The 23,877-nt window shown below is 36.1% G+C and overlaps 1 protein-coding gene across 2 annotated transcripts in view; it reads left to right on the top strand.

Annotated features, from left to right (window-relative positions):
* The window catches only part of cntn5 (contactin 5), a 335,900-nt gene that overhangs the window by 60,106 nt on the left and 251,917 nt on the right, over positions 1 to 23,877 (top strand). For both annotated transcript variants that reach the window (XM_043216577.1, XM_043216575.1), the window contains exon 2: positions 11,447 to 11,565. In XM_043216577.1, coding sequence (XP_043072512.1) covers positions 11,511 to 11,565 — 55 coding nt within the window. In that variant the 5' untranslated portion in view covers positions 11,447 to 11,510. The remainder of the gene's footprint in view (positions 1 to 11,446; positions 11,566 to 23,877) is intronic.

Raw genomic sequence — 23,877 nt, 5'->3', positions numbered from 1 at the left:
GCAAGTTATGTTGTTAGTGCTGGAAAATTAAAACAATCCATTCGATCTATCAGTAAACAAACGCAGCAAACGTAAACCAATTCCATGATTATAAAATGGAAGTCCGATCCAAAATATTTAGCCCTATTTGTACTAGTTGTGTGTGCATTTAAGCAACTTCTGTTTTATAGTGCTGTGGCCAGAAAATGACAAATAGCTGCCAGTGTCCTTAATCAAGAGACAGTGTGATATGCCACACACCTTGCGGCTTGAGAGCAAATGCATAATGCATACGACAGAGAGTTCCTAAACGCAAACTGTGTCGGCAGCCTCCCAGGACGCGGGATGACAGCTTGTTGTTAATGGTGATAATGAGCGGGGACTGGGCAGCCACACCCGTGCTCCACATAAGTCAAGATGATAAGTTACACGACCACAGCGTCCGGTGGCACAGGACACGTTCCATGTGGTACCATCTCCTGTTAATGTGTGATGTGTCTTTGAGCAGCTGACGATGTGGAACGGGGCCATGAACGGTGGCAGAGCGAAAAAAACGACATATATATTATTGTTTCCTGTTTAAAGATACTGTCTGTGCTTAGTCCCAGAGCAACCAGAGTAAAATACAAAAGTGAGAAAGATATTTCAAGATTTTCAAGATATTGACCAACCATTATGTCAAATTACATTGCTAATTTTCACACTTTGAGCAATCAAATTGCGATTACAACATATAGAGTCACCGCTGTGAGATGTAGAACTTCCAAAAAGTTCTATAGAAACAATAATTAAATAAATAAATAATAGCTGATGCTATTTGGCGACTGTAGTGCACCACATTCTCCCACAAATATACGGTTTGCATCTCGCCGTGCGGAAAATCCTAATTATTCTTCTTATAATCAGCGAAGGCATCTACACTGGAAGTTTCCATTTTGCAAAAGAAAAACAAGCACTTTGAAACAGTGGAAAACTGTTAAAAACAACAGAAGGGAATTCATTCGGTTTAATGTTTTAATTAAGATACTATCTAAATTGGTCTAATCCCGTTTCCCCAGATTCCACCTTACAAGCTCTCAGTGGCAGGAGAGGCTGATGCACTGTTTCTATTTAGAGAACAGCATATTTTCTGTTGTCTTCTAATCACCGTGCACTTCTGCTCAACCCTGTGATGAACACAACAGGTTCTCATTGAATTTTCTCTCTGTGGTTTGATAACATAACATCATCCCGTATCTCCCAAATCAAGGTGGCAGGCTGTATAGGCCCTTCCATTAGCGGGCATCAATACACGTCATTCAAATCCCCACTCTCCGGCACGATCCCCGAGTCGAGAGCTTACTTTGACTATTAGAAAAATATCAATATTGGCAGCTCAGATAACACAGAGTGGGGCGTTCTTGCTGGAGGGGGCTTCAACCAGGGAGGAGATCGAAGATTTGCAAGTACTGTACTCCAGAGCCTTTATTACAACAGTAAAAGCCTTTCCATCGTGAATACTGCAGGCTGGCTGAAATGAAATGAATGGATGCTGCCTAATATGCTCTTTCTTAGTGCTGTGCTGAATTGACAGTCGGTTATTGACCGCGGATTTTGGGACGTGAAGTACTACAGAGGACTCTTTGTTAAAAAATGAAATAAATGTGATATCTGTAATATAAGTTCTGGTCTTTTCTTATAGCGAGTCGATAGCTCTTTTTGAACAGGCCCTGTGTTCTCACTCCCAAGACATCAAATATTGATGAATGGACCACCGTCGCCTAAGGGTCTGGAATAACGTTAGCGACGCTGAACCCCTGGCTGAACCGCTGCTGTAAAGGTCCCACTGAAATGAAAGTAGAATTCAGAGCGTAGAGGCAACACAAAGCAAGTTTTGAATAATGGCACAATTAATCTCAGAAAATGTTCTTATTGAACTTTTAGCAGGTGTTATAGGGAAATGCCACCTAGATTTGTTACTTTATGTAATTTGTAGCAAAAATGACAGTCTATCTTTACAGTATGTGCAGGTTTAACATCTTATATGTCTACTAAAACAAACAGAGCACAGTACACCACTAAATGATATCTCTCTAAATAGAATTTGACAGTCTTGCAAAAAATAATATTGCAACTTTAATATATTTTCCCTATTATCTAGTTGCTTATATATATGTGTGTGTGTTTGTGTGTGTGTGTCTTACTATTGAAAGGCAGCAAATTAGAAGTTTATTGAGGTAAAATTCATAGTTAATGGTTTGATAATGGTGAGAATCGAACCTTAAAATTAAAGCGTGACCAATGTTTTAATTTCCCCACTTTCACGTTGCATTGCTCAATGTTAAACCCTCAAGCTTTCAGTGTGGTGGAAGACATTTTTGATAGACAATTTCTTTTCTTTCTTTCTTTTTTTTTTTCGCCTTTGTGAAGTGCTGTTGATCTAGCCACTGAATGACGTGAATGTGAAAATGAATTGATCATTTTGCATTCATAATGCACACTGTACGCAAGCTGCAGCATTCTACACATCTCCAACCTCTTATGAGCTAATATATAAAAAAAAAAAAATTGACATTTAATTATGCAATCAGCTACCATCAAGACTACTCTCAGCTGGGTTTGAAACATTGTATCGTTTAAATTCATTCCATGCCAGGGGATCACTGAACAGATTTTCTCCTAAATAAAAGAGGAAAAAGATGGGGGAGGGTAATAATAATAATAACAATAATAATAATAATAATAATATGTGTATAGATAGATGGAAAAAGGACATCATAAATAATAGATGAATACAGGCAAAGTAAAAAAAGGCTATGTATGTATTTGTTGTAATCCCATGAACTGCTGCAAGAAAATGCTGCACAATATATATTATACAGTATATACTGTTGGTAAATGTACAAGTAGATACTTGATACTTAATATAAAAGACATCAAATAGAATCATGCTCCAATGTGACATATATGCTCAAGTTGTATATTCAGGAATGCACCCCACTATAAACATATCTTCATACAAAGGTAATGACGCCAATGTTTTACATCAGAGAGGTCACATGTAGGGCTACTGTATGTTTTATGACACTTCCAGCATGAACAAATCTCATCCTGCTAATCTGGTCTCATTGCTTGTAATCCAGCATCAGTAATTATCAGCAACCCCACAGGGTTCAGAACAAGTCCAATTAATACATCAGACAATTCTCTCCTCCACGCTCATCCCAGAATCCTCTCAATATCACTGACGTAAATGTTAATGGGCTGGAGAGGTGTGAAGGCTATATTAAGTGAGAGTGTAGCCTATGATTATAATCAGGGCTTGCCTGTTCCTGATTGACTATCAGCGGGTTCCCGTCATCAACTTACCAGCCCAGTCTGCAGTCACGGGGGTTTCTGTGGAAGATCTCCACGCATCCGTCGATTGGACACAGACTCGCTTTCCTGCAGATATCGAGCAGATGGGAAATGCTTGTTGTTTGGGTTTTTTGGGCTCCAGCGGACTTGTTAAAGATCTCTCGGTCACCAGTTCTTAGAGTCATTTAACTACTCGACTGAAACAGCTGTCTGGATCACTGGCGAAACAATAATCTGTTTTGGATAGAAAGATATCAAAATCCCTCAAAAGCACCAAAAAAATGAAGAGAATTCATGCATAGTTGGAGTATCAGTTATAAAGAGTCAAAATGAGGAGAAAACTTTGTCTTTTGTTGTTAACGTCAAACGTTGGCTGTGAATCTATTAAAACTCTCCTGCGCTCAAATTTATCTGTCACTATGTAAACGCTTTATATATATTTAGCTCAGTGCTTGTTTCGTGCGTTAGGCTGATAATTCACGCTTCTCTTTTCATTTATGGATTAAAAAAATAAGTCAATTTCTCAGTTCAACTTGACTTACACTGCGAGATTTTTTCACTTTGTATAATATTATTTAAGGATGACATTTTTAAAAATGTGCCATAGCTTTCAGCATCATATCAGCATATTAGAATGATTTCTGAAGAATCATGTTGTCCCGTCTTTTGTTCTCTTTTGTTGTCGTTTTTGTCTTGTGCTCTGTGTGTCCTACCTTCCCTTCCTGTTAATTGTATCATTGTCTTCACCTGTTTCTTGTTCATTTAGTCTATTTCCTTGTGTATTTAAGTCCTGTGTGTTTGTATTCAGTTTGTCTGATCGTCCAGGTCCATACCTGTGGTTTATGTTCTGCCTGTTTATATATTATTATTTTGCCCATTTAAGAGGATTAAATCTGTTTAAATCTATTTTACTTGTCGAGCCCGCACATAAATAAATTACATTTTAAAAATAAAATGGTAGTTATTTTAAACTGCATTGGTATTTCACATTTTGCTGTTTGTACTGTTCTTTTGATCAAATAAATGCAGCTTTGGTGAGTTTAAAAGAAAACCGATAATAATAACAACAATAATAATAATAACAATAACTATTATTATTATTGATTTATTTGTTTAAATTTTAACTTAATTTTGGGTAACACTTTACAACCTTTACAACTTCATTTAATTTGTAATATTTAACGTTAACTAACAATGAAAATATACTTACAGGAATCAATTCTAGTAGTCAACTTATTGTTTATGTAGTTAATGTCAAGTTGTGATTTAAATTAACAAATCAGACCTTTTTGTAAAGTGTTGAAGAACTCAAAACTCCAAAAAATATATTGTCGGTATTCTAGCTGTTTGTGAAAGAAATAACACGTTCTGTGTGAACGCAGTGTTCAATCAGTATTCCCATTGAATTAGCTTCGGGTCAGTTGTTGAAGAAAGAAGCTTCACTCCTGCTGCTCGGGACCCTCAGCGCTGCACAATCTCTTTTTTTACAAACCTTCATCGCCACATTAGGAGAGAACGTCATGAACTGAACTGAGCAGAGCAGTGGGTCCACAGGACCAGGAGTGAAAACCATCCTTAAGACAAGCTCAACACAAAGTCACTTAAAAAAAAAAAATTTTATATATATATATATATATATATATATATATATATATATATATATATATATATATATATATATATATATATATATAATTTATTTTAGTTATTTATTTTTTTAATTATTTGAACATATGTCCTTGTCTCTTTCTGGCTCTGTATCCCCAAATTATGAACAAGCAGTTCTAATTCCCTGAAGGCAGTGTTAGCTCATGATGTAACAGTATCCCTGCAGGCAGGAATCCGTTTCAGCTTTCTTTCTTTCTTTTTTTTTTTTCCTTTTAGAGATAACTTACTACTTTCCTGCAGCTTCACTCCAGCAGTTATTTTAACTCAAATAAGTCACCACTTGTTTCTAGTTACTTTTTTTTTCCACCCATGACTTCCCGTATGGATCATTTCTTTGGCAAAACGAGATAGAGCTGCCCATTTAAGACGTACCGTAGCAATTACTTTTCTCACCATCCACCCCTCGATTTTCGATTTCTTCTCCTCCTACAGACCTCAAACGAGAGCTTCCCGGAAAATTTATAAACGTAGCGCAGCATTAGTCACTACTGAACGACATTGACAGCTGAGATTAAGATGATGTTGATGTGCTGCATGGGCATAAGAGAAGAAGCTGTTTGTTTCAGCACATGCGTACATGGATACATTCACAGTCATATTAGTTGGATTGTGTTTCTCCTGGCATGAATAACCTTAAAGCAGAGGAAAGCAAGTGTTTTAACAAACTTTTATTGAAAAGTTACTGTGTATTTGACACCGTTGATGAAGAAGAGTTATTATTTGGCTTATATATAGGCACAGTATATATTTAGAGATGCTCTACGCATTGTAAAATAGCCACTGCAAAGTCACAAAATATATGAAATATTGCGAACGATTCAATGTGCTGATGATGCAAGTCATCGAAGCGTGTATTTGGTAAGGAAGAGTTCAAACATTTATATTTTTATACAGTGAGGATACGTTAATATTGCTCAAAAGACTGTAAAGATGCGTTTTTGCAGTTATTAACTGATTATAACCGTGTTATATTACTTTAAGATTAAATGAACTCAAATAAATAAATATTAGTTCACTCTGCTGCGAAAGGGTTTCTTATACAAAGACAAAATCTTTCTCTCTATTTTCCCTTTTGCTGTTAACAACATTCGTGGCCTTGACCACAGCAGGAAATACTATAAGTCTCCCTGTAAGGCTGTCCCATTTCTTTGAATTACAAAATTCATGGTTAATCAAGTTTCAAAAGGATTAGAAAACGGCCTGTACTACTCGTGTAGAAGAGCTCAGGCCATGCTGAGTTTCCCGAGATACCTCACAGATGAAGCTCCTAACATTTATAGCTGTTGTCTCTCTGCAGAGGCCATTTGGTCTCCAGCAACCTCTCTGTCCTGCTGAGGTCACTGTGCTGGAGTCATCACGGCCCGGAGCCGCTCTAATCCCCGTCCCCTGGGTGACATTACACTTCATCTGCCTCTTTTAATTAATGAGGAATTCAAAGAGAGCCATCTGATCCTCCTCATGACAAACGAGTGCTTTTTTCATTATCGCCCGCTCTCTTTTGTTTCTGCTCTCATAAAGATTTTCTTTCTTTTTTTTTTTAACTAGGACGGGCTTTTAAACAATTAGCAAGAGGTGGACACCATTTCATCTCTCCGTTATTAGGACGGACATGCACTGTAAAAGAGCATGCACTACATCAGAGATGGTGGCCTTACGTTATTATTGTCAACGTTCGCTTCAAAGCGAGGGAGTATTATCTTTCTTCATTTCATCCATCTCGCTGCTGCTATTTCATCATCAGTGGAATTACACCGTCAAAGACATCTCACCGTGTGATCTGAATACTAGCTCACCCCCGTAGTCAGAGACGCTTTTAACAAGCTCAGGATTTGTACGGTTTTTCGATGTTAAACTAATTTGGTGTACATTTAAGTCACAGTCAACTGTGGCCACATATACGTTATTGAGGCTATTTTGGGGTGACCACCGCATTTAAAGCACATTAACTTATAAAATAAAAAATGTAGATGTAAGTTGAAAAGATGAACAGTTGCATGATTGCAAATAAACATATCCGTCATTACGTTTTTTACTTGAATATAGTCATCGCATCGATGGACTGGAGTGGTGTGTTTTACCTTTGGATGAATGTGATGTTTTTGTCATCTGCTTGGACTCTGACGGCACCCATTCACTGCAGAGGAACTACTGGCCAAGTCATGCATAAAGAAGAAAGGGACAAACGAAATAAAGAAAGAAAAAAATAAAGAAAGGTTTGGTCAATGATTGCTTTAAGGCTCAGAGAAAGAAAAGGTTTGGTCATTTCTCGGATAATAAAATTAAAAACATTTAGAATCAATGTTACCAAATATTATTTCATTACCAATTTAGCATGAAAATCCATGCATAAAATTACCCTCTAAAGAGAAACATAAATGAGACCACAGACTTCTCATTCTGACAGAAGAACAGACAGAAAAACATCTTTATTTCACACTAAATTAACACACGCTAAATGTGCCGTTTGTTATAATGAGTTTACTGTGTGTGAAAATTGCTGTAAATTTATTTAAATTAAAAGTTGTTATGAGGGCTCATATTTTAGAATTGTTAATAAATTGTAACAAAAAGAAAAAAAAAAACTGTCAAAAATTAATTACTCGTTTTGGCCTTAATATTCGCATTTAATCAGTATCGCATTTAATCAGTTATCTAAAAATGAATAAATATAAATACATACGATCAAATGCATTAAAGTGATGCCATGATATGTGGATCCGAAAGTACAATCAGATGAGAAGCTGTGATGCAGAAGGCAGTATAATAGTTTCAACTGCCACAACTTTATTAAAAGAAGAAAATATAAGCTGACGCAATTGCCACAGACAGGACGTCTTCCTCCTATCTGTAAACGTGGGATTTTTCCTCAGCTTTATGACTGATCTAGGCTGAAATTGGAGTTCTGTTCCTCCTGTTTTTACATTGTTAGTGGGAGGGAGAGAAAGACAGAGAATTTTCGATGAGAGAGCTCATGCACACAGCCTGATGTGGAGCAGCCAAGTGCAATGAACTTTAGACAGGCCTGACGCAAGCCTGCATTACTAAATATACACAGGAGTACTACTCCCACAGGAGTCTATTACACACATACACACAGCCCCTTTCTACTCAAGAAGTCACTCCAATAAACTACTGAATGGAAGCATTTTGTCAAGCATGCAGTGCTATAAAACTTGGCTTTATGGGATACGGGTTTTAACTTCTGGTATTGCTGTAGTTTATAATGCACTTCAACACCGCTGCTTATCAAACGAGAGCGAATTTAAATTATACGAAGAATAAATGTGACGCAGTGAAAATTGCCATCGTCTATTTATTTAAATGGCGGTCAAGGCAAACACGATTTTCTTCAGCGGGTCACAAAAGAAGAGTTCATTTGCGAAAACCTTCCGGAAAAAATTAGCGAATCGCCGTGCATTTTGTCAAAAAAAAAGCCAGTTTCGCCCGATTTCAAGGCACCACGAGTCAATCAATCAGTCGGTCGCTTTTATTTGTCTAGCGCTTTTAACAACACAGATTGTATGAAAGCGACGAACAGTATCAAGTAGGAGAATACAACGGGTTTATGTTTCACTGCAGAAGCCGACAAGTGCCCTTGTTGTTTTTGAACGAAAGGCAATAAGTCCATTTTAGTGAATCATCATGCTGTATTCAGGTCAGACGACAAGGCTACTTTTACTTTGTAAAAAACGCCCTAGCTAAGGCGTAAAATGAAATAAAAGCAGAGTGTTACAATGGTGAAGGAAAAGTGTTTTGCGTGTAATCACATCCATAATCTGTGATCGAAACAACAACCATTGTCAGGCATCTACATTGTCGTCTGAAGAGATTACAAAGATTAAGCAAGTGATTTTTTTTTTTTTTTTTTGCTCTTGTTGTTTTTGAAATGTGGAGTTATCTGCTTTTCGCATCTCACAATTCTGACTATCATAAATCTTAAATTCTGTTGCTAGTTTTTTTTCATGCCTTTTTTCAGTTCTCCCATAGACCTAGTTCCTAGAGTTTGTATTTTACAATTTTGACAAGAAATTACAAGAATAAAAGACATATAAACTGAGAACGGTGGCTGCCAGACTCTAATTGTTAATGTTCTAACTGGATATAAACATGATACAACATTTATTCAATGGTTTTATGAGTTTGGGGCTGGACTAATTGTAATACACTGTTTGTATTTCTGGGGTGTGTTTTTCAAAGGCATAGTTAGCAAACTAGCAAACAAGTTCCATGATGTAAAAGGAACAATGAATCAAAAATCAAACAAAGCAAACTAACAGGACATCAAACTAGAACATCAATATGAATAAGGCAGAATGAGTCAGAAAACCAGATTAGTCTGATTCATGAACGACTCATTCAGATCGATTTTGTGAAATTAAACTGATTCGTTGGAAACTCTGACTCAAAAGAACAGTACTTCACAGAAAAAAGCATGTTAAAAGAGCAAAGGCAGAAGTCCGATTTCAGTAATAATTTCAGTCTCTTGATCATACTGTTGTATGACATCAGAACACTTGAAATATTACATGTTAGTGTGTCTTTCAGATGCATTCACTTTCGGTATGCATTACCAGAGTAGTCTTTATAAAAAAGGCAGTAGTACAGGTTTGGAAAAACATTAGGATAAGTAGGATGATTGTTTTTTCTTTGTCGTGAACCGTTCTTGCAGTGTGTAATGTGACCTTGTCAATGAGGAAAAATGAAATAAATAAAAACAGTTTTGAATAGACAAATAGGTGAAAAACTGAAAGCGCACCATGTGGTGGCTTCCAAAAGGTTGGGCATATGGAGACATTTTTTACAGCCACTCCTGCAGAACACTCTCATTGATATTGTTTTTGATAGGCAGTCCACTGCGCCATGAATATAAATAATGAGAATTGTTGGTTTATGCTTCTCAGTCTCGGTCAGTCTGTCTGTGTGTGTGTGTGTGTGTGTGTGTGTGTTCTATGTGCACTGAGGTGAGGCAGAGGCAGGTGTTATTAGTAATGGATGGGTGGAGGACAGGGAGAGAGAGACCGTGAGAGCATGTCCAGTCTTTCCTTAGGCTCTCCACAGGACGCCATTAATTGCGTCCAGCCTCAAAAATTAATATTTGCTCTCTTTTTATGCAAAAAGGTTATTAAATAAACCTGCTGTAGCATGTGTGTGTGTGTGTGTGTGTGCTTATATGAGCAGCTGCACAACCATTAGAGGTCTGACCGTATGTGTTTTGGTGCGGTTGGAGGACGGTGTGTCTGTTTTCAAGCATCTGGCTGCTCTATCATGCCTAAAGCAACGTACTCATCTGTGCTTTGATCATGGAGACTAATGCATGCTCACACGCCGGCAAACTCTCTCACCCTGCTTCAGCGTGCGGCTTGATTAAAGAGGATGGGTGAAAACTTCTGGTTTTCACTTTATTCACAAAGCACTCTGGCACTGCCATGGTTGAACTGGTATCAGATTGACATAGTGTGACAGGCATACGATAGTAATGTTTCATATACTGAGCCATTGCACTATAAGTGAACTTTTATGGATTTTTGCTGTTGATAGAGGTTTCGACCATGTTTTAAAACTGAATGGTTGCATTGAAATCATGCAGAAATTAAATCAGAATATCACAATATGTACAAAACATTCTTTGTGTACATAGGTACTTTTGGTTACGTATGTGAAATGAAGTATATATTGGGTAAATTAATAAAATAATTAATTTAATAATAATATAAAGTAATAAAGATTATGTAAAAGTGCATATATATATATATATATATATATATATATATATATATATATACAGTATATATATATATATATATATATATATATATATATATATATATATATATTTTTTTTTTTTTTTTCAAATGAGATAAAAAAATAAGTACCTGAATAATACTACAGTAGTACCATGTGCAAATAGTAAACATCACAATATTTGTAAATTACAATGACAAATAGTCAGAAAAAGCTTTAATATCCAGCATAAACTAAATTGAAAGATCACTATTATACAAATAAATAAATACAATTACTCCAATTTTTATATGCTACATGTAATACTGGTTTGGGTCATATAATCCGAAAAAAAAGTTGCTAAAATAACAAGTCAATTTGCTGTGACTTCATTTTCTAACAAAATATAATTTCTTCTTATTTATCTATTTATTGTTAGATGCAGCATGGTCATGCTTTTCGTGAAATTCAGATTTACAATGTACCAGCTAGAACTTTTCCAAGGTGTATTTATTAACAGTAATGCCAAGGGATTTTAGTCAGGGTTCTGTTTGTTATTGCTGTGTTTCAGCTGGATTTGCTCCAGAGCTCCGATACCTGATACTTCTTGAACCATCAGACTAAGCTCTAGAGAATGATTTATAGAATAACAGAATTTTTTAAACTAAACTAACCCATTTCTTTCTTTCACTCCCACTTAAATGCGCACTGTCCCTCACTGTTGTCCTCTTGCTTTTCATAGGCACTGCTTTAATGAAGAAACAGACCTACTAACAATCTCACAGAAGGGACCCTCCAGAACAAGTATGGGGTCACCATGGAAACCACTTCTCCTGCTGTCAGTTATCAGCGGCCTAGCAGGTATGAGAGCGGCTGTGCGATTATATCAAGATAAGAAACTGCCTTTCCTGAAAACAGCCTCCTCTTTCCTCTCTCTCTCTCTCTCTCTCTCTCTCTCGTTCTCTCTCAACATTGGCAAAGGGCTGCCTTGAAACAGTTTCCAGTATTTTTGTTATTCAGGGCTTGTTAGTGCTCCACTGGCCTCACATTCACATTATCTGAAGCTCTCATAACGCCGTTGAGGTATTGTCTTGAACTGTTAGCATGGTAATGGCTTGGTTAAGTAAACATCAGATAGCATAATTGACATCGAAAATGTAGTCTTGAATGTGTAATGTTGTACGTCTTTAGTGGATAGAGGAGCCCTGGGTGTGCAATTATCGAACAGATGTTTGCACCATACCAAGCTACTGCAAACAAGCTTGGTCGAGAGATGAAAAATTCCTATTAGCATGCTCATGTTTCACATGCCGTCTTTTGAAGGACCACTTTGTAGAGACGGCTTCTGTTTAGAACTACTGATAAAAAGAAATTATAAAGAGCAGAAAGTAGAGTAACAATATAAAAGATGTGTAGCTACCCAAGCAATATAGTTATGTCTAATTAGACAAATACCTACGGTCACTGACTTACATATTGCTAAACAAATCTATGTTATTTAAAACGATTGTTCTGCTATTCTGAATAGCAACGATGCCATTTCATATAGCAAACTGGAACATTTCACTCTTTTTTGATGATGGAGTAAAGGTGAACAGAATAGCAAGTTTTTGGTTGTTTCTGAAATATAAGTAGCTTAAAGGGGTCATATGACGTGATTTCAAGTTGTCCTTTTTTAAGATAAGATCCCTAAAGTTTCTTAACTTGACTTGACTTTCATTTAAACACACCCCCACTTCTGTACATCACAGCGCGAGGATATTTTCATAACACAACCCAAATGTTTCTGCAAAGAACTATTATTCTCTATATATGTTGCTGCCAGTGCCATGTTCTGGAGAAGCTGTGCTTTGTTATGAAAGTGAAACTACTTTCTGTTTTTGCTTCCAAAAGAGGACACAACTAGAAATGGGTGGTGAAATTGTATTTACAACACTGATTCGGAACAGTTCAACACTAAGATTGGAGTGGAAGGAATAGCCTATGCTGGCTGTACACAGAGACTATAACAAGGACAGTCTGGTGCTTATTACTCACAGTCTTTTTTTTCCTTTTAAGCAATTCTTAAATTTTAATAAGAAGTATTGTGCCCAGTGCTTTATGAATTTATTTTCATTGGTGCTGCCAAACATCTGAAATATCCATCACTATTATATAATAATACAGTGTTTGTGAAGCCTGGTCACAAAGTTTATATCACTCAAACCCACACAGCATCTGAGCAACGAAAATATTTTACACTCACACACACATGAAATCTCACAGATTTTCATTTTGCCATTCTATCAGTGTTGTACAAAAAAATATCCAAAACAGTATTTTTTAGTAATAAATAATACTTATTTTTGTCCCACTCAAACTAATATCGTACTACTCACGACTAACTGTTTACTAAGGCAGCATGCAAACTGAAAAAGAGCCTTATTAGTGACTGATTTGGAACACTCTACATAGTCAGCAGCTTTCACCTGGAGTCACTCGTGCAATGCATTATAGTTAGGATGCTACTGTCAGTCATTTCTCCCATTCTCTTCACATACATTGTGTTCCTCTTGTAAAGCGCATTGGAAAATTGACTGATAGCAGATTTTTGGCAGAGTGCAATGTTAGCAAGTTGCTATGACAATGACTTAATGTCAGAGATGTTTTTATTGAGGGGAGATAACCAATTTGTGCGGCTCTACCTCTGGAGAAAGCAGTCAACGGTCAACTTAAACCATCTCTGCCTTAGTGATCAATTGCACTGTAGCTATGATGTCACTGAATCGCTAAGTTGTAGGACGGTCTATAAGTATTACAATAGAAATGAGAGAATGTGTAAAATGAATCCCACCTGTTGAAAAATTGTTTATTATACGTGCTCTTGTATAAGCAAGCTAAAATGGCATGGCCCTTTCGGCAAACGTGTTTTAATGTCATGTGCTTTTGTTAACACTATGAGTGAGACTAGGGTACCTTTTAGCGACTCTCCTGAAATGCCACAATACATACAACAAACAATGTAATCAACCATTGCCAGAATCATATTCATCTGTTTTCCAATAGAACTCAATGCACTTTTAGCACCACTCTGGCTACAATTCGAAGTAATTTCATCAGAGCAGCGTTTTTTCCATTGAACCTGAGTTGATTGCAGCAATTGCATTCTGGGATTTCTGTCTTTGCAAATACAGATAAGCCTCCGTGTCAGGACAACACGTAAATTCAGTTAAACAGAGCTTATAGCACGCGCCACTATCATGTGTTTAACTATATATCATGAAGTTCTTCTGCATTATTTGTTTAAATTGCAAAGCGAGATAACTCGCATTGACGCCTGTGTTGTACGTATAAGTCTGGTTCGTCAGATTCTTTTTTAGCCCCAGTATCAAACACCCTTTAGCGCTTAATCTTAGTGAAAGGTTCAGCAGGTGACCGTCTTCCCTGGGGCCATGTCTGTCTCTGAATAAAAACTCTAATGCTGGTGGGAACAGAGCGAGCGGGGCACAGGAACACTCTCTATGAAGTGATACCATCCGAGACTCCTGGTGTGTTTCAAAATGAAAATGTCGATTGGGGTTTGAAGAGAGACAGAGACGGGGTGAGGGTTGAATGAGAGAAGGAGAAAAAGCCTTGCTATAAGAGATGGCAACCTGCGAATGTTGGTGCTAGAGGTGCCTGTCAAATGTGTGACCCACATGATGACTTTACTGAGGTTTTGCTCCTTATATTACAAACTACTACACATAGCCAGAGGTGAAACGTCCCTCCATTTTCACTTTTATTTAGTTTTACTAAACTAGCACTATTTTGAGTTATCTCAGGGTGATTCTATGTTTGGGGTGTGATTCCCAGTGGCAAGATTCTTACTGTGTGATATTTAAGACGTGAATGATTTTCCCCGCTAGGAAATCAAGCAAGCTGACCCTTTCTGCCCGTCTGGGCCATTTAAAATGGCATTTTGCTCTCCCCACAGGTAATTCCAGCATCCACACGTGACCTGCAAATGTAGCTGCTATTTTCTAAGGGGTAAACATATTGAGCCTCACTGTGAAGTAAAATTGGACTGATAATCTTTTGCCGGGCCATTTTTTTTCCCACTCTGCCTCTAGCAATCTGAGGTATACACAGAAAGCATGACAATACTTCACAATCTGTTTACTGCAAGGCAAATACGTAATTTGTTCTTAAGGTCTGTCCATGCCTTGAATTGTTGCCAGTAAGTCTTTGTGGCTGTTCTACTTTATAACAGGTGTCGAGAAGCAAGAAGTTGGCAGGAAGTAACTAGCTAAAGGTAGAAAGGTTACTAGCTTAACTACATTTTTTAGTAGTGTGACAGTTGCTCAGCTTGTCAAAATACTGTAGCTTTTCTGCTAACAAGCTAAGCTATTTTTTTCTTCCGCAACAGGCAGTGTTAGTGAGGCTACTTTGAGATTGTTGCTTGTCAGGTTGAAGCTACAGAGAATTTATAGTAGTTCAAATAAAGTGCGGCTACTACAATGTTATGTAATAAGTTATAATAAATGGTAAATAAAATGAGAAGTTGTTTAGTATGCAGTTTTGCCTCCCAAATTGTTGATAGCCATTAAAAAGAAATAGTGGTATGTATAAAAAATAGTACCCATATACTGTACAACATACAGAAAAGCATCTCTAATCCCTTAAATTGTTTCTGCATACCTTTTTAGTATTTTTAATAAACTTCACAACAGCTTCACACACTTCTAGTTGCACACCAGAACCTGTAACAATTTTATTGCACTTATTTTCATTCAAGAGCATTTACAATTATTATCTTTACATGGTATTGAATTGTGTCTAAAATATTGTGCTGTATCCTGACTAATCAGTAAGAATAAGGAGTGACTTCATCCATTATTCCGTTTAGTTTGTTATTCATTTTGAAGTCCATTATCTGCGCATTTACAATTAAGGTATTCAGCTTCAGGGCACATTCCTGATGAATATATACCTAATCTGACAGATTAGTTTATTAATGCAGTTCGCGTGGTTATATAGCTCAGTGTGCAATACAATAGGACAAAAATTGTGATTTAGCATTTTTAAAGCTAAACTGCTAATCGTTAAAAAATGTACCTCTTTACTGGAAAAAAACTACACTGTTATTAAAAGAACTGAGCTTCTGTCACACCTCTGAATAATGTAATAAAATTAGCAGCATTGCTACTTATACACTCCAACGCTGCCACTGGGCAAATTTACATTTACATTTACACACCATTTAGCAGATGCTTTTATTAAAAGTGGCTTACAAATGAAGACAATCTTTGTGAGAGGAAAACAGAGTCATACAGTGCATACAGGATTCACCCTCTCTGCTCCTCGGACTTGGACCATCTGAAGACATACCTCTTCTGCAAGCAATTTCCTTAACACTAGCTGTGTTTCATAGTAGATTTTGGAAAAACTTCAAGGTATTTTATAAATGTCGATAAAAAACTATTGCTCACTGACAGTGATTCCATTAAATGATGGTATGTGACTAAAGGACTTTTTTTCCTCTCATGATAAGTCATGGTGATGGATGTTGGTAGGGTTGCGTATTGTGCATATATCACAGCCATTACACTGGATTAATCGGACAACATGATTGACTAACTGGTATTTGCACCACTTTTTACCACTTCCCAAAAAAGCATGCTTTAAAGAGGTCATATGATGAAAATTATTTTGTATATTTGGTGTAATGCAATATGTTTATCCTGTTTAAGGTTCAAAAACACTTTATTTTCCACATACTGTATATAATTGTTGCCCCTCCAAGTTCTGAGAAGCGCAGTGTGCTCTGATTGGCCAGCTATCCAGTGCAATTTACCAAATATTTCAATCATGTGATGGAATGCTATTTCAGACAAGGCATTTGTTGCACCCAGTGGGGACATAAATTGTCTTTTCTGCTCAATGCGTTGGGTAAACATTACAATGTCTGCACTCATGATCAGAGAAATGTGAAACAACAAGCACTACTCTACATATAAATAGTAAGTAGCAGATTATTTTAATAAGAAAACATAATTAACTTACGGGTTGTGAGTCAGAAGCGCCAGACTGTCCTTGCAGAGTTGAAATTACCCCATTATATAGTGTAGTTGTGTCCTCTTTTAGAAGCTCAAAGAAAGTAGTTTCACTTTCACAACCGAACAAGCGTCTGCAGAACATGGCGCCAGCAACAACACTGCAACGAGAGTAATAGCTCCACCTTCTTTCTTTGCGTAAACATTTGGGAGGTGTTATGAAAATTATCTCACACAGTAATGTACAGATGTGGGGGCCTGTTTGAACAAGGTATTTTAGGAAGGTGTGATTAAGCCTTAACTTTTATAAAAAAAAATATATCTTTATAAAAGTGATTTTGAGATTGAGACTTTAGTCATTTGCAGCTTCAGGAATCTTATCTATGAACAAATAGCAAGTAACACTCCAAAGAGGAATGAAAACTTCATCATATGACCCCAACCAATCATATGAACCAGATGCTAATTTGGCAGTTGTGGAAATAAAATGCTATGTCTGTGTTCTTTAATGTATGCATAGTCAATAGATCATCTGCTGAAATTTCCACTCCAAAGGGAACATTTATGGGATTTTGCTCTCATGCTAATTTGCCCTGTTCTGACTCTTTGGCTTGGTTGATGGTCCCATGAACATATTTGTAATAGATTTTTTTTCGACAGATAATGAATGAACATTGAACTTACTTGAGCTGAATAATGAAACTGTTGCCTTCTTTAGAACTTTATAACCGAATTGATTTTGTATCATAATTGATGAAATTTGCATCATTGACACTGTTATTGAACTGAATTGAATCAACCTTGAACTAAATTGAGTTGATCCGACACTATTTTCTAAAGAGCTGCATTACTTTGCAAATGGTTTGTAATAAGTATCAAAGCTGTCATGTTCTTTGTTTTTATCACTGTGAAGCTGCTTTAAAACAAATAATCTGCATTAACCGATGATTTATCTGTCTATTCAATCATTCCCATGCTGCCAAATAGAATGATGGGAAATGTAGTTTTGTTGCGCAATCCTTTCGCCTCATTAACCAGCTAAATGAGTAGTTTTATCAAGCTTCACTTTTATTTTTCATCAGCAGTACATAAAATAAGTACAAGATAATTGCGCATACACAGTTAAGACTTAATTATGACCGATTTGTTTCCACTGTGATTCTTTAATCGACTGATTCTTTAACTTGAAAAGTCTGAAAGAAAATCCACAATTTCTCATTGGTAATTACATTGTGGTGGCATTCATGCATGCTCATTTCTTACTGCGCTGATGTGAAGAGAGCGTGCTTTAGTAGTTTATTGCTACAGTAAACATGTCCATAGTGCGCTGGTGAAATCTTGAACTTGGACTTCTGCCTGATTGACAAATGCCAACATCTGTCTCAGATGTTTGCTATAGTTCTGCTTGTGATTCCATCCCTGTTTTCACTCTTACTCACAGTTATTCAAAATACATACACAATGAGTGATTAGCACATGAAAGTTAAATGTGGCGGTTACATATAATATGCAGTTATGCATATAAGTGATTTAAGTCATTTTAAGATGATAATGAGCATGTATATGCATGGAAATGCAGTTTTGTGCCATTTCTGTGAACGTTATGGCAGTTCTTTGAAGACCATAGTATAAAGGTCCTATCAGGATTTTCAGTGTCCGAGTCCTGAGAGGGGGGATGGAGATTCTCCAACAGAGTCTTTAGTTATTGTACCCATGTGATGCTTATGAGGTGCTGCGTCACAAATCATTAATCTTAGTTACTTGCACCAAAATTGACAACCACTTTCCTGAGTTGGAATTATTAATAAGTGTTCTTACAGTTTGTACAGGAGTAGGGCTATGTTCGATAACTGAACTGTGAAACAAGCATGTTCACAACCAAGTCAAAAAAGTTGACGCAGATGTGATATTTTAATATTACAGTGTATTAGAATTCTCTGCTTCCCAGTGATATGGACGTTGAAACATCCTTTGAAACGGGTGGGTGCACCGCTGTTTGTCTGTGGATGTGTGATACTGACAGGCTGCTCACTCAGGAAACTTTCATTTACTTTTGCCATCCTAAATATGCACAATAAAAAAAGAGTAGGCCTATATCACAAATACATATTTTTTTATGGGGGTTTTTTTGGAACAAATGAAAAAAAACATGAATAATAATACGCTGCCTGTCTATTTATTTATTCACTCATTCATTTATCAAGTCCAGTCCTCGCACACCTCTCTTGTTGCTTCATACGTTTGTTGAACATATGTTCCCTGCGAAGTGGACATCACCGGATATCCGCCATGATTCCGATCGAAGCAAACTTACACGTTCCATTCAGGACGTATTTTAAATCGTATTCATTTATTAACAGTGCCAATCCGTGAATTAATGTTCTGAAGCGATGTAAACTTTAACGGATTTCCCCTGCTCAGGGAGTAGGGAGCAGTGAACGCTGTGTAGGGATCATGTCGATCGAAACACGGTTCATGCACGGAGCTCTCTTCTAACGAGCTGATTATCGGAATCAGGTGCGTTAACAAAGAAAGACATACAATATATGCAGAGCAATGGGGTGCGGGTCTGGAATTTCATTCATTCATTCAGTTATTTCATCCTATAGATATATGAGATTATAGAGTTTTTATGAAATGCATTCAACACTGTTCAGCACTAGCTGATATACAACATTGAATATTTAAAATGGTGGTATTGCGTTGTCATTGTCATAACGGACAATGGTTCTGAATGTTCTTTTACAAAATGTTCACCCCTCTTGTATGCATAAAAAATGGCTGTTTATACAGCTCCGAGTTTAAGCTTTCCAGTGATGTTGCGTCTCAGGATGCGTACGGCTGCGTTAGATGAGTCTGCGTGAATTACACATCCTTTATTTAGTATTAGAATGAACCGTCTCCTGCTGCTGGACTGAAGCTGAGTCAGGGACCGATACATAATGGCTCTGTGCGGACACCTGCATTAAGAATAAACCGGCACTTCATGCTGATGGTCCACCAGAGAGCCACACTTAACAGCCATTACTCTCAGCTATGTGCTTACACACCGGAAAATAAATGCATGCGCAGGCGGCCTGCAGACCACAGTAAATATTGCGCAAAAAGGTCACACTGCCACTGACTTAAAGCTTATCGAAGTGTTGCCGTAATAGCACATTTTGAATTTTAATGACTTCTCAATTCATTTATTTATTTTTGTTTATTTATTTATTTATTTTTTGCAGGTATTGTTCCTTTACTGGCAAACTTTTATAGGTTTTCAAACAGAACTCTTTATACTTATTTTAGACTTTAGTGGCTCAATATATATATTTATGCAGCGATTTAAAGCTTTGCTAAAGCAGTCTGTATACACTGTATATTATATCACATTATATTATATTACGCTGTTAAAGAAAAGCATTTGTCCAGATATTGTAATACAACATAAATCATGTACTGTACATTAAAGAATTTAGTAGGTTTAAGTCAATATTGATTGCTTTGACAAGTTTCTGTAGGTTCTGTATGGTGCTGACAAAATCAAAACTCTTTTTTAAAAAAATATATAATAATAAATATAAAATTAAAAAGAAGCTCTAATTGAAATTGCATCTTGAGGGGATTAGTGTATTTGTTTTCCATTAGATGATGATTGCACTGCTAATTTATTCCAAGCCGAAATCAAGTACAAACACTAGCTGACTTTACAAGCTGTAATTAGTAATCAAAATCATTTCTGCTGATCACCAAAGCAAAGAATGATTGAAACAGTGTGCTCATTCCATTTTTCAAAACTCTACTCACATAGTACTTAAGGTTATGCCACTGGTGTAAAAAGTCATTGAACGAGCCTTGTGTTTTTCTCTCTCTTAAAAGGAAAGTTCATTATATTATATTATTATTTACACAGCGACTTTATTGATTTCATTCTGTTCAATACAGTTGTTGTTTTTAAATATATAATGGAGTCATCATGATATTACACACACACACACATATAGTGTATATCTATATGTATGTCTGTGTATATGTATATAAGTGTTTATATATGTTTCAGTCAGAGTGAACGCAATCTGCTGTACTGGAAATAAGCTGCATCTGCAAAAACAAAATGGAAATTGATTTGAAATTGACAGAGTACACCTACTTAAACAGCAGGAACACCAATCACAGTAATAGTGATATCAAATAAAAACCTATTTGCAACAAGGCAATATCAATAATACTAAATAGAGATACAGTATGTCTGTTAATTTCAAATGACATTGAATGCTTCCTTCAGTCCTTAAGCTTTAAAGAAGCTCCCCCAGCACTGGACAGTTTGTATGTCTTCCTCACTATAACACAACGTAGTGTGTGTCAGATGAAGGGGCCTTACAGGAGAGGTTAAAAAAACACTTTATTAAAAAAACACTGTTTGATGAGCAGTACCGGTCAGATGAAGTTACAATATATTACTAATTTAGGAAAGGTTTGGCTTCTATTAAAGTAGAAATGCAAGAGAAATTGAATTGTTTAATAAATCAATTAAAATGTGAGAAAAAATGCATATGTTAATATTTAAAATGTATGTATGTGTATATATATATATATATATATATATATATATATATATATATATATATATATATATATATATATATATAACAATTCAATTCAATAAATTCAGCGCATGTACTGAACCCTTTCTACCCCAAACAGAACTTATTAATACTTTAATAGGTGTTAATACAGTATGTTTTAATATTTAATACTGACAGTGCAGGGTTCAGTTTTAACTGTATGATTGTATCTTGATTATCTAAAAAAAAAAAAAAATTTTAAATAACTATTTTATGTATTTTTTTAAAGGAAGCTAGTCCACATACTTCTCACCTGTATAATGAACAGCGAACCCACAACGAATATCTCAAAATAGGTTCTGTCCCAAACAGAAACTATTAATTCTAAAGATGGATGAGATAATCTTAATTATTTAGCAAGTGTTACAACTTACAGATTTTAATATTTAATATTACTTTAGTATGGTTGTCTTTTAATTAAGTTTTAATTTTATGATAATAACTTTAGGATGATTATCTTCTTTTTTTTTAATCTCGAAAGCTTTAAAAATCCACATTCATGGAAGCTATGAAAAAGAGCAACTAGTACAGTCTTCAAAAAGCCTCGTTTTGAGTTCCAAGGAAAGTCATACAGATTTGGAACGACACAAGGCTGATAAAATGATGAACTTTCAAGTATTCTAAATGACCTTATGTTACCATTACCTTTGCTTATCGCTCTTTGGCTGGAAGGCAAAGGGCTTTAATACAGTTCTAATACTGTGGGGGAAACTCAGACACGCATGTTTTACTGTTCAGAGCCACTGTGTGGGACCATTACTGATGGAGGTTTAAATCCTACAGTTCTCTCAAGCTGAAAATATAGTAATTGCTCTACTGAGGTTTGCACATTGCCAACTGAATTTCTTCACCTCGTCGGCGCTGCGTGTGCGTGGGTTAATATGTGGAATGATATAAAGATTATCAGGTTGAAAAACACAAAAAAACAAAAACAAAATGCGATGCAGTGAGATTGCAGAAGATTATGAAGCTTACTCATGAGGATTAATCTCTAAACGCTCATTAAAATCAGCGTTAAGCCTCACTAATATTCAGAAACCGTGAAGCTGAGCCTCTCGGTTCCAGATTCAGACCAGGGCGATGACACAGATCTTCAAGCTCTATTTAGACATGTTTAAACGCAAATTTTGTTTTAATTCTTCAGCTAAAGCAAGTAAAGGAGGCATAAAACAGAGACAACTTTAATATTACACAGTGTCTATGTTTGCAAGCTTCTCTTATTCTGTTGGAGTAGACCATGGCTGAGGATTCTTTTTGGTTTGACTTTAATCATTCATGGAATATGTTATATATATTATATATCACTAAAACTATAGACTGATTCTTCAAATCTGATTGGTTAATCACAATGCTGTCCCGGGGCGATTGTCGATCTCAAACTCAGGTTCTGCATACACCTACCTTGCCATAATATTATCTAAAGTTTTGAGAACATTCCTTATTAGCTGGAATGTGTATACATTTATTGCCGAAAAAAAGAAAGAAATCTTAAATACCATTGATTGTATTTACTTGTATCTAACTATTGCATATGCTTTGAAATGGCATTTTATTATTACTTTTGAAACCCCATTTTAAACTAACCAATGAAACTGCATTGAAAAAATAGTAGAAAAATCTAGCTAAAATTAATAAATTAAATTTTTAATGAGCTTTAAATTAGAGACATCATAACAAACATGTTTTCTTATACTTAACCCATGAATGCATACCTCGTGCCTTTAGTGACCCGGTTCATCATTCTCTACCCTCTCCAACTTATTTCTCAATCTTAGTATTCCTCAATCTATTCATTATAAGCAATATAACAAGAAAAACGAATGCCTGTTTTCTCCTTTTTTTATTTTGCAGTGTATAGGGTCGCTAGACTCTATACTTTTTACCTATATTTACATATCTGAGGACACGAATATCGTTAGCTAAAATTTAACTGGTTTGAATGACTTTACTGCAGAGCAATTACTATACACAGTTAAATATATCCCAGCGATTACATTATCAAATATAAAGCCATCACAAACCATAGTTTTGAGAAAATGGCTGAGATCTTGAAAATGAGTCAGATACTGAACATACTGTGGAAGCGCGCTCTGACGATGAAAGCATCTGCTCAAATTGAAACCGTTTTATTGTTCTGTAATTGTTCTTAAAATATTTTCGTAAAGTTTCTTGCTATTGCAGCAGTCGCTGAAGACCCGAATATGTAATCATGATTGGCGAAATATTGTGTTAACGAAAAAGTACATCAAAATTCACTGTGATTTTCATTATGTTCCTGTTTTACAATGCAGAAACTTGATTAAAGCAGAAACCCCACTAAGCAAATATACTCTACTTAGGACTAACTACATGTGTTTGCATGAGTGTGTGTGTGTGTGTGTGTGTGTGTGCATACACATATGTATCTCTTGTGACACTAAAGGAGGATACCCGAGACATCTCCATTTGTCTCAGGATGTCCAATGACAATCACGTTTCTAATGTCTCCCAGAAAATCGCACCTGGCAGCTCTGCTGAAGCAAATGGAGTGTTAAGATTGCACAAATAGCTCT

The sequence above is a fragment of the Puntigrus tetrazona genome, chromosome 18 (assembly GCF_018831695.1).
Source record: "Puntigrus tetrazona isolate hp1 chromosome 18, ASM1883169v1, whole genome shotgun sequence".
Taxonomy (NCBI): Eukaryota; Metazoa; Chordata; class Actinopteri; order Cypriniformes; family Cyprinidae; genus Puntigrus; species Puntigrus tetrazona.
Note: the sequence above shows the minus strand (reverse complement) of the source record. Positions and strands in the feature narration are given on the sequence as shown.